Here is a 15,399-nt window from a genome sequence, read left to right as displayed (position 1 = left end):
CTCAAATAAATGCTTTGCCTCTTAAACTAGGTTCTGTTTTTGTAGGTTGACATACTTAAACAAATAATTACAATATAACATCAGTGCCTATAATACAATTCCCACAAAATGCCATGGGGGGTTGGGGAGGGAAACAACTTTTCTGGAGCAAAGAATTGAGAAGGAGGAAAGGAGATCAGAGAAGGCTTCAAAGAGGAGATAATATTTGAGATCAGCCTTGAAGAATAAGCCGGAAGGAATTCCAGGATTTTTCTTTTCTGTGAGGAAGATCGGCCCTGAGCTAACATCTGCCAATCCTCCTCTTTTTGCTGAGGAAGACTGGCCCTGGGCTAACATCCATGCCCATCTTCGTCTACTTTATATGGGACGCCACCACAGCACGGCTTGACAAGCGGTGCGTCGGTACACACCCGGGATCCGAACCTGGGAACCCCGGGTCGCCGAAGCAGAGCATGCGCACTTAACCACTTGTGCCACTGGGCCGGCCCCCAAGATTTTTAATATTAGAAAAGTGATTAATGTAATTTACTGTATTAAAGGATTAAAGGAGGGAAATCACGTGCTCATCTTATTAGATGCAGAAAGGGGTTAGACAAAATACAACAATCAATTTTAAAAAATCTCTTAGAAATCTATCACCAGAAGAACAAATACTCTGTGATACCCTCCTACAATGGGAAAATCATACATCAATGAAAATGAATAAGCTACAGCTACGCACTTCAATATGGATGTCAAAAATGAAATATTGATAGAAAAAAGCAAGTTATAGGAGGGCCCAGAAGAGAGTATGATTCCATTTACATAAAGTTCAACACTAGACAAAACTAAACAATACATTTTTTAGGGACACAAATTTAGGTGGTAAAACTGTAAAAGAAGCAAGCGGATTAAAAACTCCAAATTCAGCCCAGAGGTTGCCTCGGGGCAAGGCAGGGATGGAGGGTTAGGGAGGGTGGGGGGATGCATCACAGAAGGGCACACAGCGGCCCTCTGCAGCAGGGAAATGTTCCAGTTCGTAACCTGGGTGGTGGGCACACAGGTATGTGATTTGTTGTTTTACAGACTGGGCAGATGTGTTTCTATATCCGTATATATGACACATTTGACAATTAAGACGTAAGAGAAATAAGCCAAAACTCACTAAGTAGAGGAGATCCAGGATGGTCCTGGAATATAGCATGTTCTTGATAACTATTCATTGAATAAATGAATGAATGAATGAACAAACAAGGCCATTGTAAGCAGAAGAAATAGCTTCTACAAAGCATGGGGGCGTGAGAGGGCATGGGGTGTTCAGGTGACTGTACATAGTTTCTAGGATCAGAAAGGAGGGTGTGGCCCAAATTATGAAGAGCTTCATAGGCCATAAAAAGATTTGTACTCTATCCTGTAGCCACAAGAAGTCATTGAAGGATTTAAAGAAGGGGGTGACATCAGATTTGCATTTTAAAAGGGCATTCTGGCAGCTGTGTGGAGGGCAGATGAACTAAAATCTCTGCCTTCACCAAAAAGAATCTTCAGAAGGCAAGAGTGTATGGCATTTTCCTTTAGGGAAGGGAGTGGCATAGTGAACTTTGCTCAGGAAGCTACATAAAAATACTCTCAATACAAACAACAACTGCAATTAGTCCTTAATGTGAGAGTTCATGCTACCTCCCAAAATTTTTACTGATTTCATTGGTAGGGAGCAAAATAAAAAACAGTGGTAAGAACAAACAAAAATAAATAGCAACTGTGGGCAATTATGGTCGTTGCCCCATAGGACTGAATATCGTAAAGTCTCTTAAAGTCTACTGTTCTTCAAGCCAGTAACAAATTTACCATAACCATCTCTATTTCTCCAGTTCTCTCTTTATTACGTCAAAATGAAATCCAGCTCTGTCTTAGTTAAAGAATTACTAGGCACATTATATAATTTGGTACAACTTAACTGCTCCATGAATATAACTATTTGAAAATTGTTCAATTACACATGAATTGAATTATCACCTCATTTGCATAGACAAAAAAAATCTATTAATGCTCAATTGAGCCTGAACCCGTTGTGAAACAGGTGAGAATTTATGGTTGGATACTCTGATTGAAGCTCTATTAATGTTCAAGACAGTTTTTTAATGAATTAAGCCTCAACTCATTTGTACGCTCCATCCCTTCGAAAGCCTAATTGTGCCTAAATCAAGCTATCCTTGAGTAAGCACGGAGCCCTGTGGGTGCCCCGGAGCATCTGGGGCTCTCTGTGCACTGGCCCTGTTTGACCCAAAGACCTCCTCCTTTGGCTGTTTTCTTCTGGCAGCAACATGACTTGTGAGATGATGATTAGTTATCATTAAAGATAACAATTAGCGGTGGATTCAGAGTCTTGCATTTGGCTCCCTAGTTTATCATGATTTGTGTCAGGCAATATCTACATCATTACAGCAAATGACAGGACAGCTGTCAATGGCTCCGGTGTTTAAAGGATGCACTGTAGGAAACTTCAGAAAACACAGATGAGTGGGGATGGAGAAAGGGTAGGCGTAGATGAGGAGGGGGCTTCAGAATCATTACCTCTGCCCAGACAGCCTTTACTATGATCCTGCTGACTCCCTCAACCTTACCTGGGCTCTTCTTTCCACGGTGGTGGTGAAGCATTGGGGTTCACGTATTACCAGGTATTGGACTTGGTTGTTAATGTCTGTATCTCCACTAGACTGTAAACTGCCCAAGAGTGGAGATCATCCGTGTTATTCTCTGTTACACCCCAATGCCTTGCATATTGTAGGGGTCCAATAAATATTTTTGAATCAATGAGTGAATGAATGACAATGGATAAAAGAACTTATAGATATTCTGCTACGTATTTCTCAAATTATTTCCTGTATATGTTTGGTAGCCTCCATGCAGACTTGTAACAAAATCAGTCCCTTAAACTCCTCAGCCTGGTCCTCTGGGCCAGAATCCACCTTGCTGTTCAGAACACCAATAAGATCCATGAATAATGGAGTTAAATTCGATGTATCACTTGGGATCTAAAGTGTAAGATGAAATTTGCATCATCAAGGTTAGCCTTGAAAATCTCTCTGGAAGAATATCCTTCTCTCACAAAATCTAACACAGTCAAGTTTTACTTCAATGCTGGAACACATCCCTGTCTCTGGCTGAGCCCCACAAGTACTTGGCTTGTGTTTAAAGGCCATATGATAAGAAAAATTTGTATCTTTAAATATTTGAATTGCACCTTGGTCAGTGGGATACACAGATACAACCGAGGATACGGCGGCATCTGACCCCCCAAACTCTGCTCACTCTCAGGCCCAGGGGACTCAGTGAGGAAGTGGTGGGTGGAGTCATTTGCTTCCTTAATCTGTTACTTCTCTCTCTGTGCAGAGTACTTAGAGTTGGAGTCTCTTAACTTAAATATCTCTATCAGGCAGTGACCCTATCTATACCTGAGGCACACAAACTCTTGATGAATAAATGCATGAGGCTTCCATTTTAACAAAAAGTAATTATAATCCACTTGGCCAAAAGACATACATACTTTTTAAATCAAGGAATGGATAAAAAGATATGATAGGGCCAAGCGTCCATTGGCGATGAATGGATAAAGAAAATGCATAACATTTATATATACAATGGAATATTATTCAGCCATGAAAAAGGACATTCTGCCATTTGCAACAACATGGATGGACCTTGAGGACATTATGCTAAGCGAAATAAGGCAGACAGAGAAAGACACATACCGTATGACCTTACTTATATGTAGAATTTAAAAACCCGAACTCAGATACAGAGAAAAGATTGGTGGTTGCCAGAGGCAAGGGGTGAGATGGGGGAAATGGGTGAAGGGGGTCAAAAGGTACAAACTTCCAGTTATAAGATAAATAAGTCATGGGGATGTAATACACAGCATAGCGACTATAGTTAACTATACTGTATTGTATATTTGAAAGTTGCTAAGAAAGTAGATCTTAAAATTCTCATAAGGAAAAAATCTTCGTAATTGTGAGGTGATGGATGTTAACTAGACTTCCTGTGGTAATCATTTCACAATATATACATATTTCAAATCATTATGTTGTACACCTTAAATTAATACAATGTTACATACGAATTATATCTGAATAAAACCGGGGAGAAAAGATATGAGTGCCGTCTTAATTTGGGCTATAAAATTTTGAAATATATTAAAACAATTATATTTTTGTCTTCGAGGCACTTTTTTTTAAAGGGACAATCACAGACATGGTCTCAATGGTACCTGTAATGTTTCTCAGGCAGGGAAGAAGTAAGGTTTATTCTGACTTAGCAGATGGAGAGATGGAAATCTCAACAGGAGTCTGAATGTCCGGAGTTCAGCAGGCGGACCCCCGTCTCCCTGGTCTCAGCTCAGCGTTAGCTCCCCTGGCCCAGGTTACAATCCATCTCTTTCAGAAACCACAGATATTTGACTACGCAGACTTCTTTGGGAGCCCAGCCTGAAGAAACTTCACGAATTCCCGTTGCTAGACTGACTATCTTATCTGCCAATTGTGGAACTCCCAAAGCTTCTATTATTAGCCAGATGTTTGAGGAAGCTCATTATCTCACGCTCTGACAGCCCTGCCATCATTCTCACCTCTTGTCTCTCCCTCCCTCACCTTTCTTGTACTTAGCAAAACTCCAAGACACAGACCGGGTGATAACCTCTCCTATTCTGACAGGAATCTCTCACTCAGGAATGTCTCGACGCGCCCACTAGACACGGCCACCGAGGGAGGAGAGAGCTGTAAACTCCGTCTTATCAGGAGGCTGGGCAGGTGCGCAGGTCTCCAGCGTGGGAAACAGTCACACTTCTCACGTCGAGCCCACCCGGTCAGGCAGGAGGGCTGCCTGGCGTCCCGTAGCCTAAGAGAGCATCGTGGCATCCTGCAGTTTCTCCCAAGAAGGGGTGTGTGAAATGGCTCCACCAACTTTTGGGCTCTTACGTGAGAGCGACGACAGAAATTAAGAAGGAAAAAGGACTCGTGAAATCGGTGAGGTTTGCTGAGACCATCCACTGGCAGTGCCCAGAACATGGGATTCAGACTGTGGGGCTCCACTGAGAGCCATTTAAAGAGGCTGACCCAGTCCTGCTTTCCAGCCTGTTACCTCCAGCCCTGCACACAGGTTCTGAGCAGAGAGTCTCAGTAACTTTAACATTCTTTTTTTTTTTTTTTGTGAGGAAGATCAGCCCTGAGCTAACATCCATGCTAATCCTCCTCTTTTTGCTGAGGAAGACCGGCCCTGAGCTAACATCAAAATTGCCAATCCTCCTCCTTTTTTTCTCTTTTTCTCCCCAGAGCCCCAGTAGATAGTTGTGTGTCATAGCTGCACATCCTTCTAGTCGCTGTATGTGGGACGTGGCCTCAGCATGGCCGGAGAAGCGGTGCGTCAGTGCGCGCCCGGGATCCGAACCTGGGCCGCCAGTAGCGGAGCGCAAGCATTCAACTGCCAAGCCACGGGGCCGGCCCCAACTTTAACATTCTTATTTGGTATTTCTGATCCAGCCCTGGTACGTGGCTTAAGTTCTGGAAGAGAGATTTCCTTTCTTCTTTTTCTCCCTTACTTCACTCTCCTTACTGCCATAAGTATCTAGCAGTCGGTCCCGGCTTAGCCATCACAGAACAGGTGGAACCAGGAGACTGACCCTGAATGGACAGCTGGCCGCACCTGGTCCCACCCTCTAGGCCTACCCTTTCACTTACACCAATGACACATATTTAAGCTTTGCAGATACATTCGACCCACTGTCTTACCTCATGTGTTATTTCAACAAATATTGGTTGAGCACCACAGCATTCCAGACACCGTGTTAGGAAGGGGTGATATACTAGGAGGTAGTGAAGTGGCTCTGGCACCTACCAGCTGTGTAAACGGGGACAAGGTACTTACCTCTCTTGTCTCCGTTTCCCCATCTGTAATACGAGTCTGATCTTAATAGTACCTATGACATAAGGCTGTCAGCAGAATTAAATACCCATAGAGCATTTAGAACAGTTCCTGACGCAGAGTAAGAGACCAATGACTATGAGCTATTGTCATTATGCTCACACCATGAAATAATCCCTATTCTGAGCTCATTCATGCACCATGCTAACTACCTGGAATGTAGCTGAAAAAACAGAAAATAAGTATTGGAAACAATTTTCTCCTTCTCCCTACAACCCAGCAAGTCCATAAATTAGGAAACTCTAGCCCCTTGGAAAAATCAAGAAAAAAGTTCCCACTTTTCTCTCTGTCCTTTTTTTTTACTTCTTCCCACAGCAGAAAAATGGTCTGACTGGTGAGGCTGATGAATGTGATTCTAGGCACAAAGAGCCCAAGGCTGTCTGTCTGTCTGCCTGTCTCCCTGCAAGTCGCACACGTTCTCTCCTCCACGTGAGCTGTGTGGCTGATTGGGTAAGTGACTGCTCTGCTGACCACTCGTGAGTCCCAAGGGAGTTTGTGGAGGGACAGGAGGAGACCTCCCTGCACTCTGCTAGGATTAAGCAGACAGAGGGTTTTAATTCCCAATCATACTCTTGTACCTATTTGCCAACTGGTTCAGAATCTGGAGAGAAGAGTGTTTCACCAGTAATCTCAGAAATTGAACATAAAGGAAGAAAAACCTCTCGAAAAGCCAAAAGGGCAATGAAGACGCCTCCCTATTTCTTCCCAGTCCTCAAAGCACATGGCCGATTATCCAGGAGGGACTAGAGATGGTGGACAGGCAAAAACAGATGCCGTGGCTGTGCTGCCAAGAGATGGTGATTGCGTTGGGGGCCCAATAATCTGCTCCCAATTCAGTGAGGCTCTGCGAGGAGGCAGAAAGTGCTCCATTTGAGGACAAAAAGGATGACGTGTGGAGTTCGTGTGTCAAACCAGTGGCAGGATGACCGATGCTTGTGAACTCAGGGCTTGTGATCCCAACTGACTCCCAGACAGCCTCATTTCTCCCCGAGTGACTTGCGTGGTTCTGGAATGAAGCTGACAGAGTTCACTTACTGGTAGTTGCTGCCTCACCTCTTAAGAAAATAATATCAATCTCGAGAAATGTCCATAATTAAATACGAAGATACCACTGGCCAGGAAAGCAAACAGAGGCAGGAGGGAAGAATAAAAAGAAAGAAAGAATGTTAAAATCTCACCAAAAAGGGACTTCTACGTCCTGGTGATTTTCTGAACTCACTTTCTTCTCATCCTAACAGTCATTAAAATGTTTAAAAATGAATACTTTTAAAGCAGCAATACTACGAATTATCATTGCTGTGGTTGCCTGGCAACCTGAGACTTTGGTTATTTTATTTCTAAACAGGGAATGCTATAAACTGGTATTGGGAGTTTGTGCAAATAGTTCTAAATTGATGTTCTCCCTGTAAATCAGGAGGAGATAATACAGCATTAATGTACATTTAAAGGTTGCTAAATATGCATATGTGTGTGTCTCTCACATACACACACACACGAAGGTTCTTACACAGAGCTTCTTTCTATTACCTGCTATCGGAAGTAAATCTCGAGAATTGATATTCCCTTGCATTTTTCCTGGAAAATACCTATTAAATTTCATTTTAAGTGTAAATAACATACACTCAAGTCCAGAGGAACAAACCTTTCATCTCCTTTGTGAACCAGAGAAACTGAATATCATGGCTCAGATCAACAATTTCTCGAGCTTCCCAGACATTGAGGAGCTGTCCAGTTCTGAGAAAGCAGAGACTAACCCAATATCCAAATGGCTAGTAGGAGAAACTATTTCTCAAATCAAGGAAGAGGACTGTGTGCATTCTTCAGGGATGCAAGTCGTGGAGAGGCCTTATGAATTTTAGGCCTGCTGCCACCGGGTACCGCCTGGAGGTTCCAGCACCACACCCGCTCATGGATGAGAAGAGGCGTCAACATTTTTAAAAAACTGCCTCTAATTATAAAATGTCATTTCTCTCCAAGTTACTGACTTGAAGTAGAGTTTCTAGTGCTGCTTGCTGGTTTGAATGAGTTGCTGTGCTCTGACGCTGTGTTCTTTAAAATGACCCTGGTTCCGGACCCCTCGCTAGGGCCCTAGGAGGAAAAGTGTTCCCATTGCAGACCCTGATGACCGGCTTCTTATCGCTTTTGCAGAATGGAGGCTTCTTGAAGTGGCCCCTGCAGTGGTGTTTGCTTGCAGTGGGAAGCTCGTGATAACAGCCTGCCTCAGGCTCCACCTGCTTCTCCCAGGAGATTCAGCACAGAGAGGAGGGCAGATGCGGTCAGCCCGGCTGCCTGAGCCCAGCACATCAGCGACTGATTCAAACAAATGAGCACTAGGCCTCGGTCTGAACCACAGACCAAACCCCTAAAAGAAAGGCCTGCAGCCTCATTTCCATCGTGGGGTTGTTATGCAGAGCCGAGTTTCCAGCTGATTTGGGAATAGAATCTCAGATACCACAGGAAAGGCTCACAGAATGATTTTCCATGACCTCTTGTTAAATGGAAGCCAAGACATTATAAAATATCTGTTGCTTAGAAGCAGAGTACAACATCTTGTCAGCAAATAAGCAAATAGACCGTTTGACCTATTAAAGTAATTATTTCTCCCAACGGAGTAACAGTTACAAATGAAAGTAAATGCTTCAGGGCCTAAAGCATCACTGCATGAAGGGTGTGCTTGCTGAGGGCTTGTACCCCTTACAAGACAACATTTAAAAGGGACCAACAATTCTATTTTGAGAGAACTGAGTGGTGGTTAGAATTTCCAAGTGTCTGGAAAGAATGTAGTCCTGCAGATCAGCTGGGACATAACAGCACTTTAGCCAAGGCCAAGTTCACACTGACAGATCCTTGCGGGGGCCCCCAACTCCCGTGGTGTGTGTCTGCAGCACTGGTTTTGGGCATGAGAATTCATTTCAATGCCTCTGCCTACTTTTTCTTACCTATCAAATGGGAAGACTCCTATTAGCTCAGTGCCCAAGAAGTGGTGAGGGAGAGCAAATGGCTGTAATGAGTGATGGAGGAAAATCTGCAAATGCCCTGTCAAGATGCTCAGGACAATGACAGATTTCCCTAGACCAGAGGTTCCCCGACATTAGAGAGTAATTTGTGCAGCCCTTCAATGCAGAACCGGGTAGGTGGTTGGAGGCCTTGGTGGTCTTCCTGCCTTCCTTGCATGCTTTACTGAATGGTGTCACCATTCAGGACTGACTGACGGCACTCGGATTGGCTGGCAAGTGATGACTGAGGCTGGGAGCCCATTCTGCACCTGCGTCTGTCATCTACAGAGGCAATATCATTTGCAAAGTCAAAAAGATTCAGAGCACACCTAGAGTACCCGTGGGAGTGTCTGGGCTGGGTAATGAATCCAAACTCACTTTCCAGCTTGCTCCCATGACAAATAGTCTGGAACAACGATGAAGAGAAATGAAGACAGGCTACATCCCCCTGTGCACAACCCAGTTAATTTCCCAGAAGCAAACACAAGTAATGCAGGTTCCAAGCATAGAGTTGTATGGGTGACAAATGAAGAGGGAGTGGTGTTTTCTGTGTTTTGGAGGGGCGGGGGAGGGTAACGAATGTGGAGTTTGATTTTCTGTTTTTTCCTGTAAGTGAGCAGGAATAAGGGGAAAGTGCGAGGGCAGGAAACTTCCCCGCTCTAAGGAACGGATGGCAAAGACCAGGTTTGACACCGTGAAAGGCGTTTAGTGTGCTCACAAAATGCGGCATAATGTGGCTTCAGAGCGCTGACTGAATTGACAAAAGAAATCTGGGCCACCCCGCTGTGCTGAATACCCCATGCTGTGCAGAGCAAAGGCAGCCAATATATTACAGAGTTTGATGAGGGGGGGGAGTGGATTGGCCACGTGGGCTTAGAACTGCCAAGGTCTCGCAAGCGGTGAAAAGGGATTCGGTTTGATCCTGCCGCCAACTGGCTGGGTGATTTGAGTTAATCTCTGCCTTATCTTCCCATACCTCGAAAGAGAATAGTTTCTAGTTGATGAATCACTTTGCAAATGTGATTTGCAGATATCAAATATTGAATAGATGCTACGGCTGAGAATCTGAGACAATATTACAGCAGGGGTCCTTTAAAGCTTATACACAACGATGGGGATTTAGGACTGAGGATGCTAGAACTGGGTTGCACAAATGCACTGGCAATTGAATGTTTTGGGGAGGAAAGAGCTGGCCGGATGGCGAGGCCACCATGTTTCCTGGCACTGAGCAATGCGTGGCCCCACAAGATCTCCAGGAGGTACATTAAGCAGGGCAGGGCTGGGGCAGCTAATGGAAGTCTGTAGCCAAGGCTCCGAAGGCTGAACTAGGTCAGGGCTCCTATGGTGGGCGACAACTCTGACCGTGTATTGCGCAGACAGTGCATTTACGTTAGTCTGTGTCTGCTTCAGACACAGAAACACTTTCATCGTCACTCCCTCTGAGCTAGAACGGAAGGAAGGGAACGCCTGGAACAGAAGCGCACAGCTGTCTGCAGGGAACGCGGAGTGGTGGTTTTCCACTTCAAACAGTCCTCTCAAGTGGGGAGGGAGCTGGTCGTTATGGCTCCCTGATGCTAAACACGTTGAATTTAACAAGAGACCTCGAATTATTAACTAAAAAAATTCTTAATGTTTCCCTATGTTTATAATAAAACCCAACTCTAACCAAAAGGAAGTTGCTCTAGCTAAAGTACAAGTAATTTCATATGCTTACATTCATCCACCCCTCCCATCATCAACTCAACAAATATTTATTGAAATCATAAAAGCATGTCACTCTACAGAAACAAAGTGAGAGATACGCAAGTAAAGTATAATATCAGTGACCTCATAAGGTGGCATTTTGAATTTTATGTAGCAGAATCTAGTAAGTTATCACATTAATAGACTTGATTCTCTTTGTATGGACAGGGAAGTCAGTAGAGCCAATAACTCTTCACTTTCTTTCTAAGGCCTCCATCCCTCACAGTCCCACTCCAGAACTTTCTTTTTCTCTTTTTTCTTTTCTTTCTTTTCCTCTCTCTCTCCCTCCCTCCTTTCTTCCTTTCTTTTTTATGTAATGACAAGTTGAGTTTATTCAACTGCAGAAATGGTACTGAATGAAACTTTATAAACCTCCCATTGGAAATTTTTTCTCATAGAAAAAAGTCCTCACAAGGGCTGGGAAAACCATTTCTGGGTTTATCCAATCAAGATTCCAAATTTCAAGAATTGATACAAAGAGGATTATCATCACCATTTAAGCTCCTAAAGTCAGTCTGGGAATGGTCCTCCTGGTGGAGAATAAAATCAGTGTTGGCATCAACTCAGGGCAGAGGGGAGGAGAACTCAAGAACTTGCCCTGAATCTCAGTTATTGTAGGATGAACTGCCTGACTTACCTTTTCCCCTCATACAATAGTAACTTAGATTTTATAGGATTTTACATATTAAAAAAAAATAATTCCATGTATATTTGCTTAATTCTCATGGCAACTCTGTAAGGTAGGTACTATTTCCATTTAAATAGATGAGGATGGACTCAACCAGACGGTCATTATTCGTTATTGGCTATAGTGTTCTAAATTTTACATAATACTTTCACACACATTGTATCATCCTGAGTCTCATATCCCTGTGATGTAGATAAGATATATGGCTATAACTCTCAGTTTATGATGAGAGAAGGTTCAGAAAGCTAGTGGGAAGCACAGCTGGACCTTTGCAGGGGCCAATCAAGCAGGGGAGTACCCCCCACCATCACCACATTGTGCAATGGCAAAGCTGAGTTGGGGTGATGGTGGTGAGGGGCGGCTCCAGGGCTGGGTCATTCATGGGACAGATGATATGGCAAGTCTTTGGCTCTTCCAGGCATAGGAGCAGCTCTGATTTCATCTTGGAACAGTAACAGAAGGAGGAAAAGGATCTTGGAAGTGGAATAAACATTTGCATGGATGGTGAGTGCTAATTCCCCAGGCTTTACAAGCTCTCCTAAACAGGGCTGCCAGATAAAATACAGGATGCCCATATAGCCCATGTAATATTGGGGGCATACTTATACTAAAAAATTATTTGTTGTTTATCTGAAATTCAAATTTAACTGGGTATCCTGTATTTTACTGGTTAAATCTGCCAGCCCTACTCCTAAGGGAAGGGTAAGCCAATCTTCTGCCCTTTGCTCTCATCACTACGAAGCATCTGCACAACGGTGACAATAATCTACCAATGGCAACTGTGGTTGGAGACCTCAACTGTGATAACTTCCTGTTATTTCTGACTTGAGCAGCTTAAAGTTAGGATTGGGGTAAATTTAAGTATTTCCATAGCTTTTGAATTTGGAAAATCATGCATTACACAATTGTTAGGGGAGGCTAGTTTCTGGCACGAACTAACAATGTGGTCCAGACTGTCCCTGTGTAACATACCTCTCTTCAGACATCACTGGACTGAGAGTCCCACATCCAGCCCTGGCACCATGCTTACCCCATCCCATTCTCTGGGTAGAAGAGCCACTTACTTGTATGGGATGTGCTTGCTGCCATTGACGAGAGCCAGGATGACATTGCCCAGAGCCGACAGTGAGAGGCACAGCCCTGAGCCTCCTTCCCGATTTTTGCTAAGAGCTTTCACACAGCTGCCGAGATCAATGAGGTGCAGGCGGCTTCGGCCCCCAGACACTGCCACAGAAAAGACAAGAGAAGAGAGAAGTGGTTAAGTTCTGGCAAACATTAATCTGTGATTCATGGGAAATCTCAGGGGGAAGAAAAGGGAGAAGTAAAAGGTTAAAGTTCATGACCTAGTAGGAAACCCCAACAGAATCATGCTGGGGTTACAAATAGCATGATCCTCTTAAATTCTGTCCACCACTCACCACTGACCTTCTAAAACCTGCTGACATTCATCCTATAAATAAATGAATAATTCCTGTAGGTTAAATTGGATGAGATTTCAGAGAAGGCAAATGTCTAATAAAAGGAGGATAAGGTTTGTACCCACATGTTCTTTGGATAGCAGAATTCTGAAACCAATCAAGTTAAATCTGAATGGCCCAGGAGTGATTATCTGCTTCGGTTGATCCATAGAGACCCTGACCTGAATCAGGTTGGTAACTCAACACAAAATCAGGAAGAAGTAACAACCAGGCGCAGAGACAGGAAAAGACCCAAGTATTTGCTGAGTATCTGCCAAGTGCCAGGTGCCACACAAACACCAGTCTCATTCAATTCCCACATTAAAATCATAAGCTAAACACTCTTGCCCTTCTTTTTACAGAGGAGAAAATACAAGTTCAGAAAAGTTAAGAAACTTGCTCATGAGTACTTCTGCTTCTGGCCTAGATGAAGTAAGTAACAGGGAATAGATCGATCCTTTTTCTTGAAACAAGAAGAAATGAACAAAATGTATAAAACAACTGTTTGCAAGACACTGGGCATCAGGCAGTAAACGTTTCTCACCTGAGAGGTGAGAAACAAGTGAGGTGAGCACCACCAATATCCCAGTAAGTTTCCAGGCCATGGCTCAGGGAGGGGAACTCAGGTGGACTCTCCGAATTGAGGAGATAGAGCTGAGAGTCCAGGGAGACCAAGGTGGCAACAGTTCACAGAACAGTTCTGGAGATTTGCAGAAGGTCCCCTCAAGTATTCAGCTGAGTACCAATCAGCACAGGCATGTAAGGAAACTAGCCAAGGCTGGGGAATTAGCCACCTGAAAAGATTAGAGGGAATAGTGCACAGCACTCACACAAGGCCAGGAATAGTGCTTTCTCCCAACAGCCACACTGGAAAACCTCAAGAGTCTCAGGGCATTGGTTAGAGTACCCAGAAGAATCTTGCTTCAGTAGGGGGGAACACCCAGCCCTAGACTGAGCACTGACTGGGTCCCACCTACAAATCTTAAAGGCAAGACCAGAAAGGACCAACCTTTTTCCAAATAACTGCATCCCCAAACAAGGCTTAAGAATATTTATAAAAAACAAAAATGTCCAGAACCCAATCGAAAATAAGCAGGCATGCAAAGAAGCAACAAAAATGAGACCCATAACAAAGAGATCATTAAAACCCACCCAGAACTGATGTAGATGTTAGAATTGACAGAGAAGGACATTAAAACAGTTATGACAGTATTTCAAATGTTCAAAAAGTTAAGTAAAGACATGAAATATATAAAAAAAGACATAAACTGCATCTACATAGAGATGAAAACTACCATGAGGTGAGTTGAAAAATACACTGGATGAGATTAATGGCAGATTAGACATTGCAGAAGGAAAGACTGGTGAATCTGAAGATATAGCAATTGAAACTATCCAAAATGAAATACAGAGAATAAAATAAAAAACAAATAGAAAAAAGAAAGAAAAAAAGATCTGTAGGACAACTTCAAGTGCCCTAGTATGTGTGTAATTGGAGTCCCTGAAGGAGAAGACACAAGGTGGTATAGATAAAATATTTGAAGAAATAACTGCCAAAATGTTGATAAAATTTGATAAAAACTATAAACCCACAGATCCAAGAAGCTAAATGAGCCCCAAGCACAAGAAACACAAAGAAAATTAGACTAAGGCACATCATAATTAAACTACTTAAAACCAGTGATGATGAGAAAAGTCTTAAAAATAGCCAGAGGAAGAAAACATGTTATATATAAAGGAACAAAGATAAGGATGATGGCAGATTTCTTGTTGGAAATTATACAAGTGAGAAGACAGTAGAGCAACATTTTTAAAGTACTGAAAACTGTCAATCTAGAATTACACATCCAACAAAAGTATCATTCTCAGACAAAAGGGAAATAAAGACTTTTTCAGACTTATAAAAAGCTGAAAGAATTTACCATAAGCAGATCTACAAAGGATATACATAAAGGAATGAAGAGCTTTGGAAACGATAACTATGTCAACAAATATATGTTTTTTCTCTATTATTTAAATCTATTTAAAAGATAATTGTCTGTTAAATGTTTGACAACAATAGCACAAAGGTTAGGAGTGAAGAAACGGAAGTACTCTACTGTGAGTTTCTTATTCAATACACAAAGTAATATAATATCACTTGACAGTAGACTGTAATAACTTAAAGGCATATACTATAAATCCTAAAGTAATCACCATATAATGTAAAGTTATAGCTAATAAACCAACAAAGAATATAAAGTAGAATTTTTAAAAATGTTTAGTAACTCCAAAAGAAAGCAGATAAAAAAGAACAGAGAACAAAGAACAGATGGGTCGAATAGAAAACATATAGAAAAATAATAATTTGGACCAAACCATATCAGTTGAATCACATTAAGTATAAATGGTCTGAATACCCTTAAAAGGTAGAGATTGTCAGACTGGATAAAAAAGCAAGACTATACGCTGCCTATGAGAAATGCACTTCAAATACAAAGAAATAATAGGTTGAAAGTGTAAGTGTGGAAAAATCTATACCATACAAACAGTGGCCATAGAGAGCTAGAATGGCTATATC

The 15,399-nt window shown here is 42.6% G+C and overlaps 1 protein-coding gene across 1 annotated transcript in view; it reads right to left on the bottom strand.

The window, feature by feature from the left end:
- Positions 1-15,399, bottom strand: part of KIF26B (kinesin family member 26B) — a 455,674-nt gene that overhangs the window by 51,366 nt on the left and 388,909 nt on the right. The window contains exon 10 of the mRNA XM_058533562.1: positions 12,447-12,606. Within this exon, the coding sequence (XP_058389545.1) occupies positions 12,447-12,606 (160 nt within the window). The remainder of the gene's footprint in view (positions 1-12,446; positions 12,607-15,399) is intronic.

The sequence above is a fragment of the Diceros bicornis genome, chromosome 38 (assembly GCF_020826845.1).
Source record: "Diceros bicornis minor isolate mBicDic1 chromosome 38, mDicBic1.mat.cur, whole genome shotgun sequence".
NCBI classification, from domain to species: Eukaryota; Metazoa; Chordata; class Mammalia; order Perissodactyla; family Rhinocerotidae; genus Diceros; species Diceros bicornis.
The sequence above is the reverse complement of the archived record's forward strand: the minus strand, read 5'-3'. Positions and strand labels throughout refer to the sequence as shown.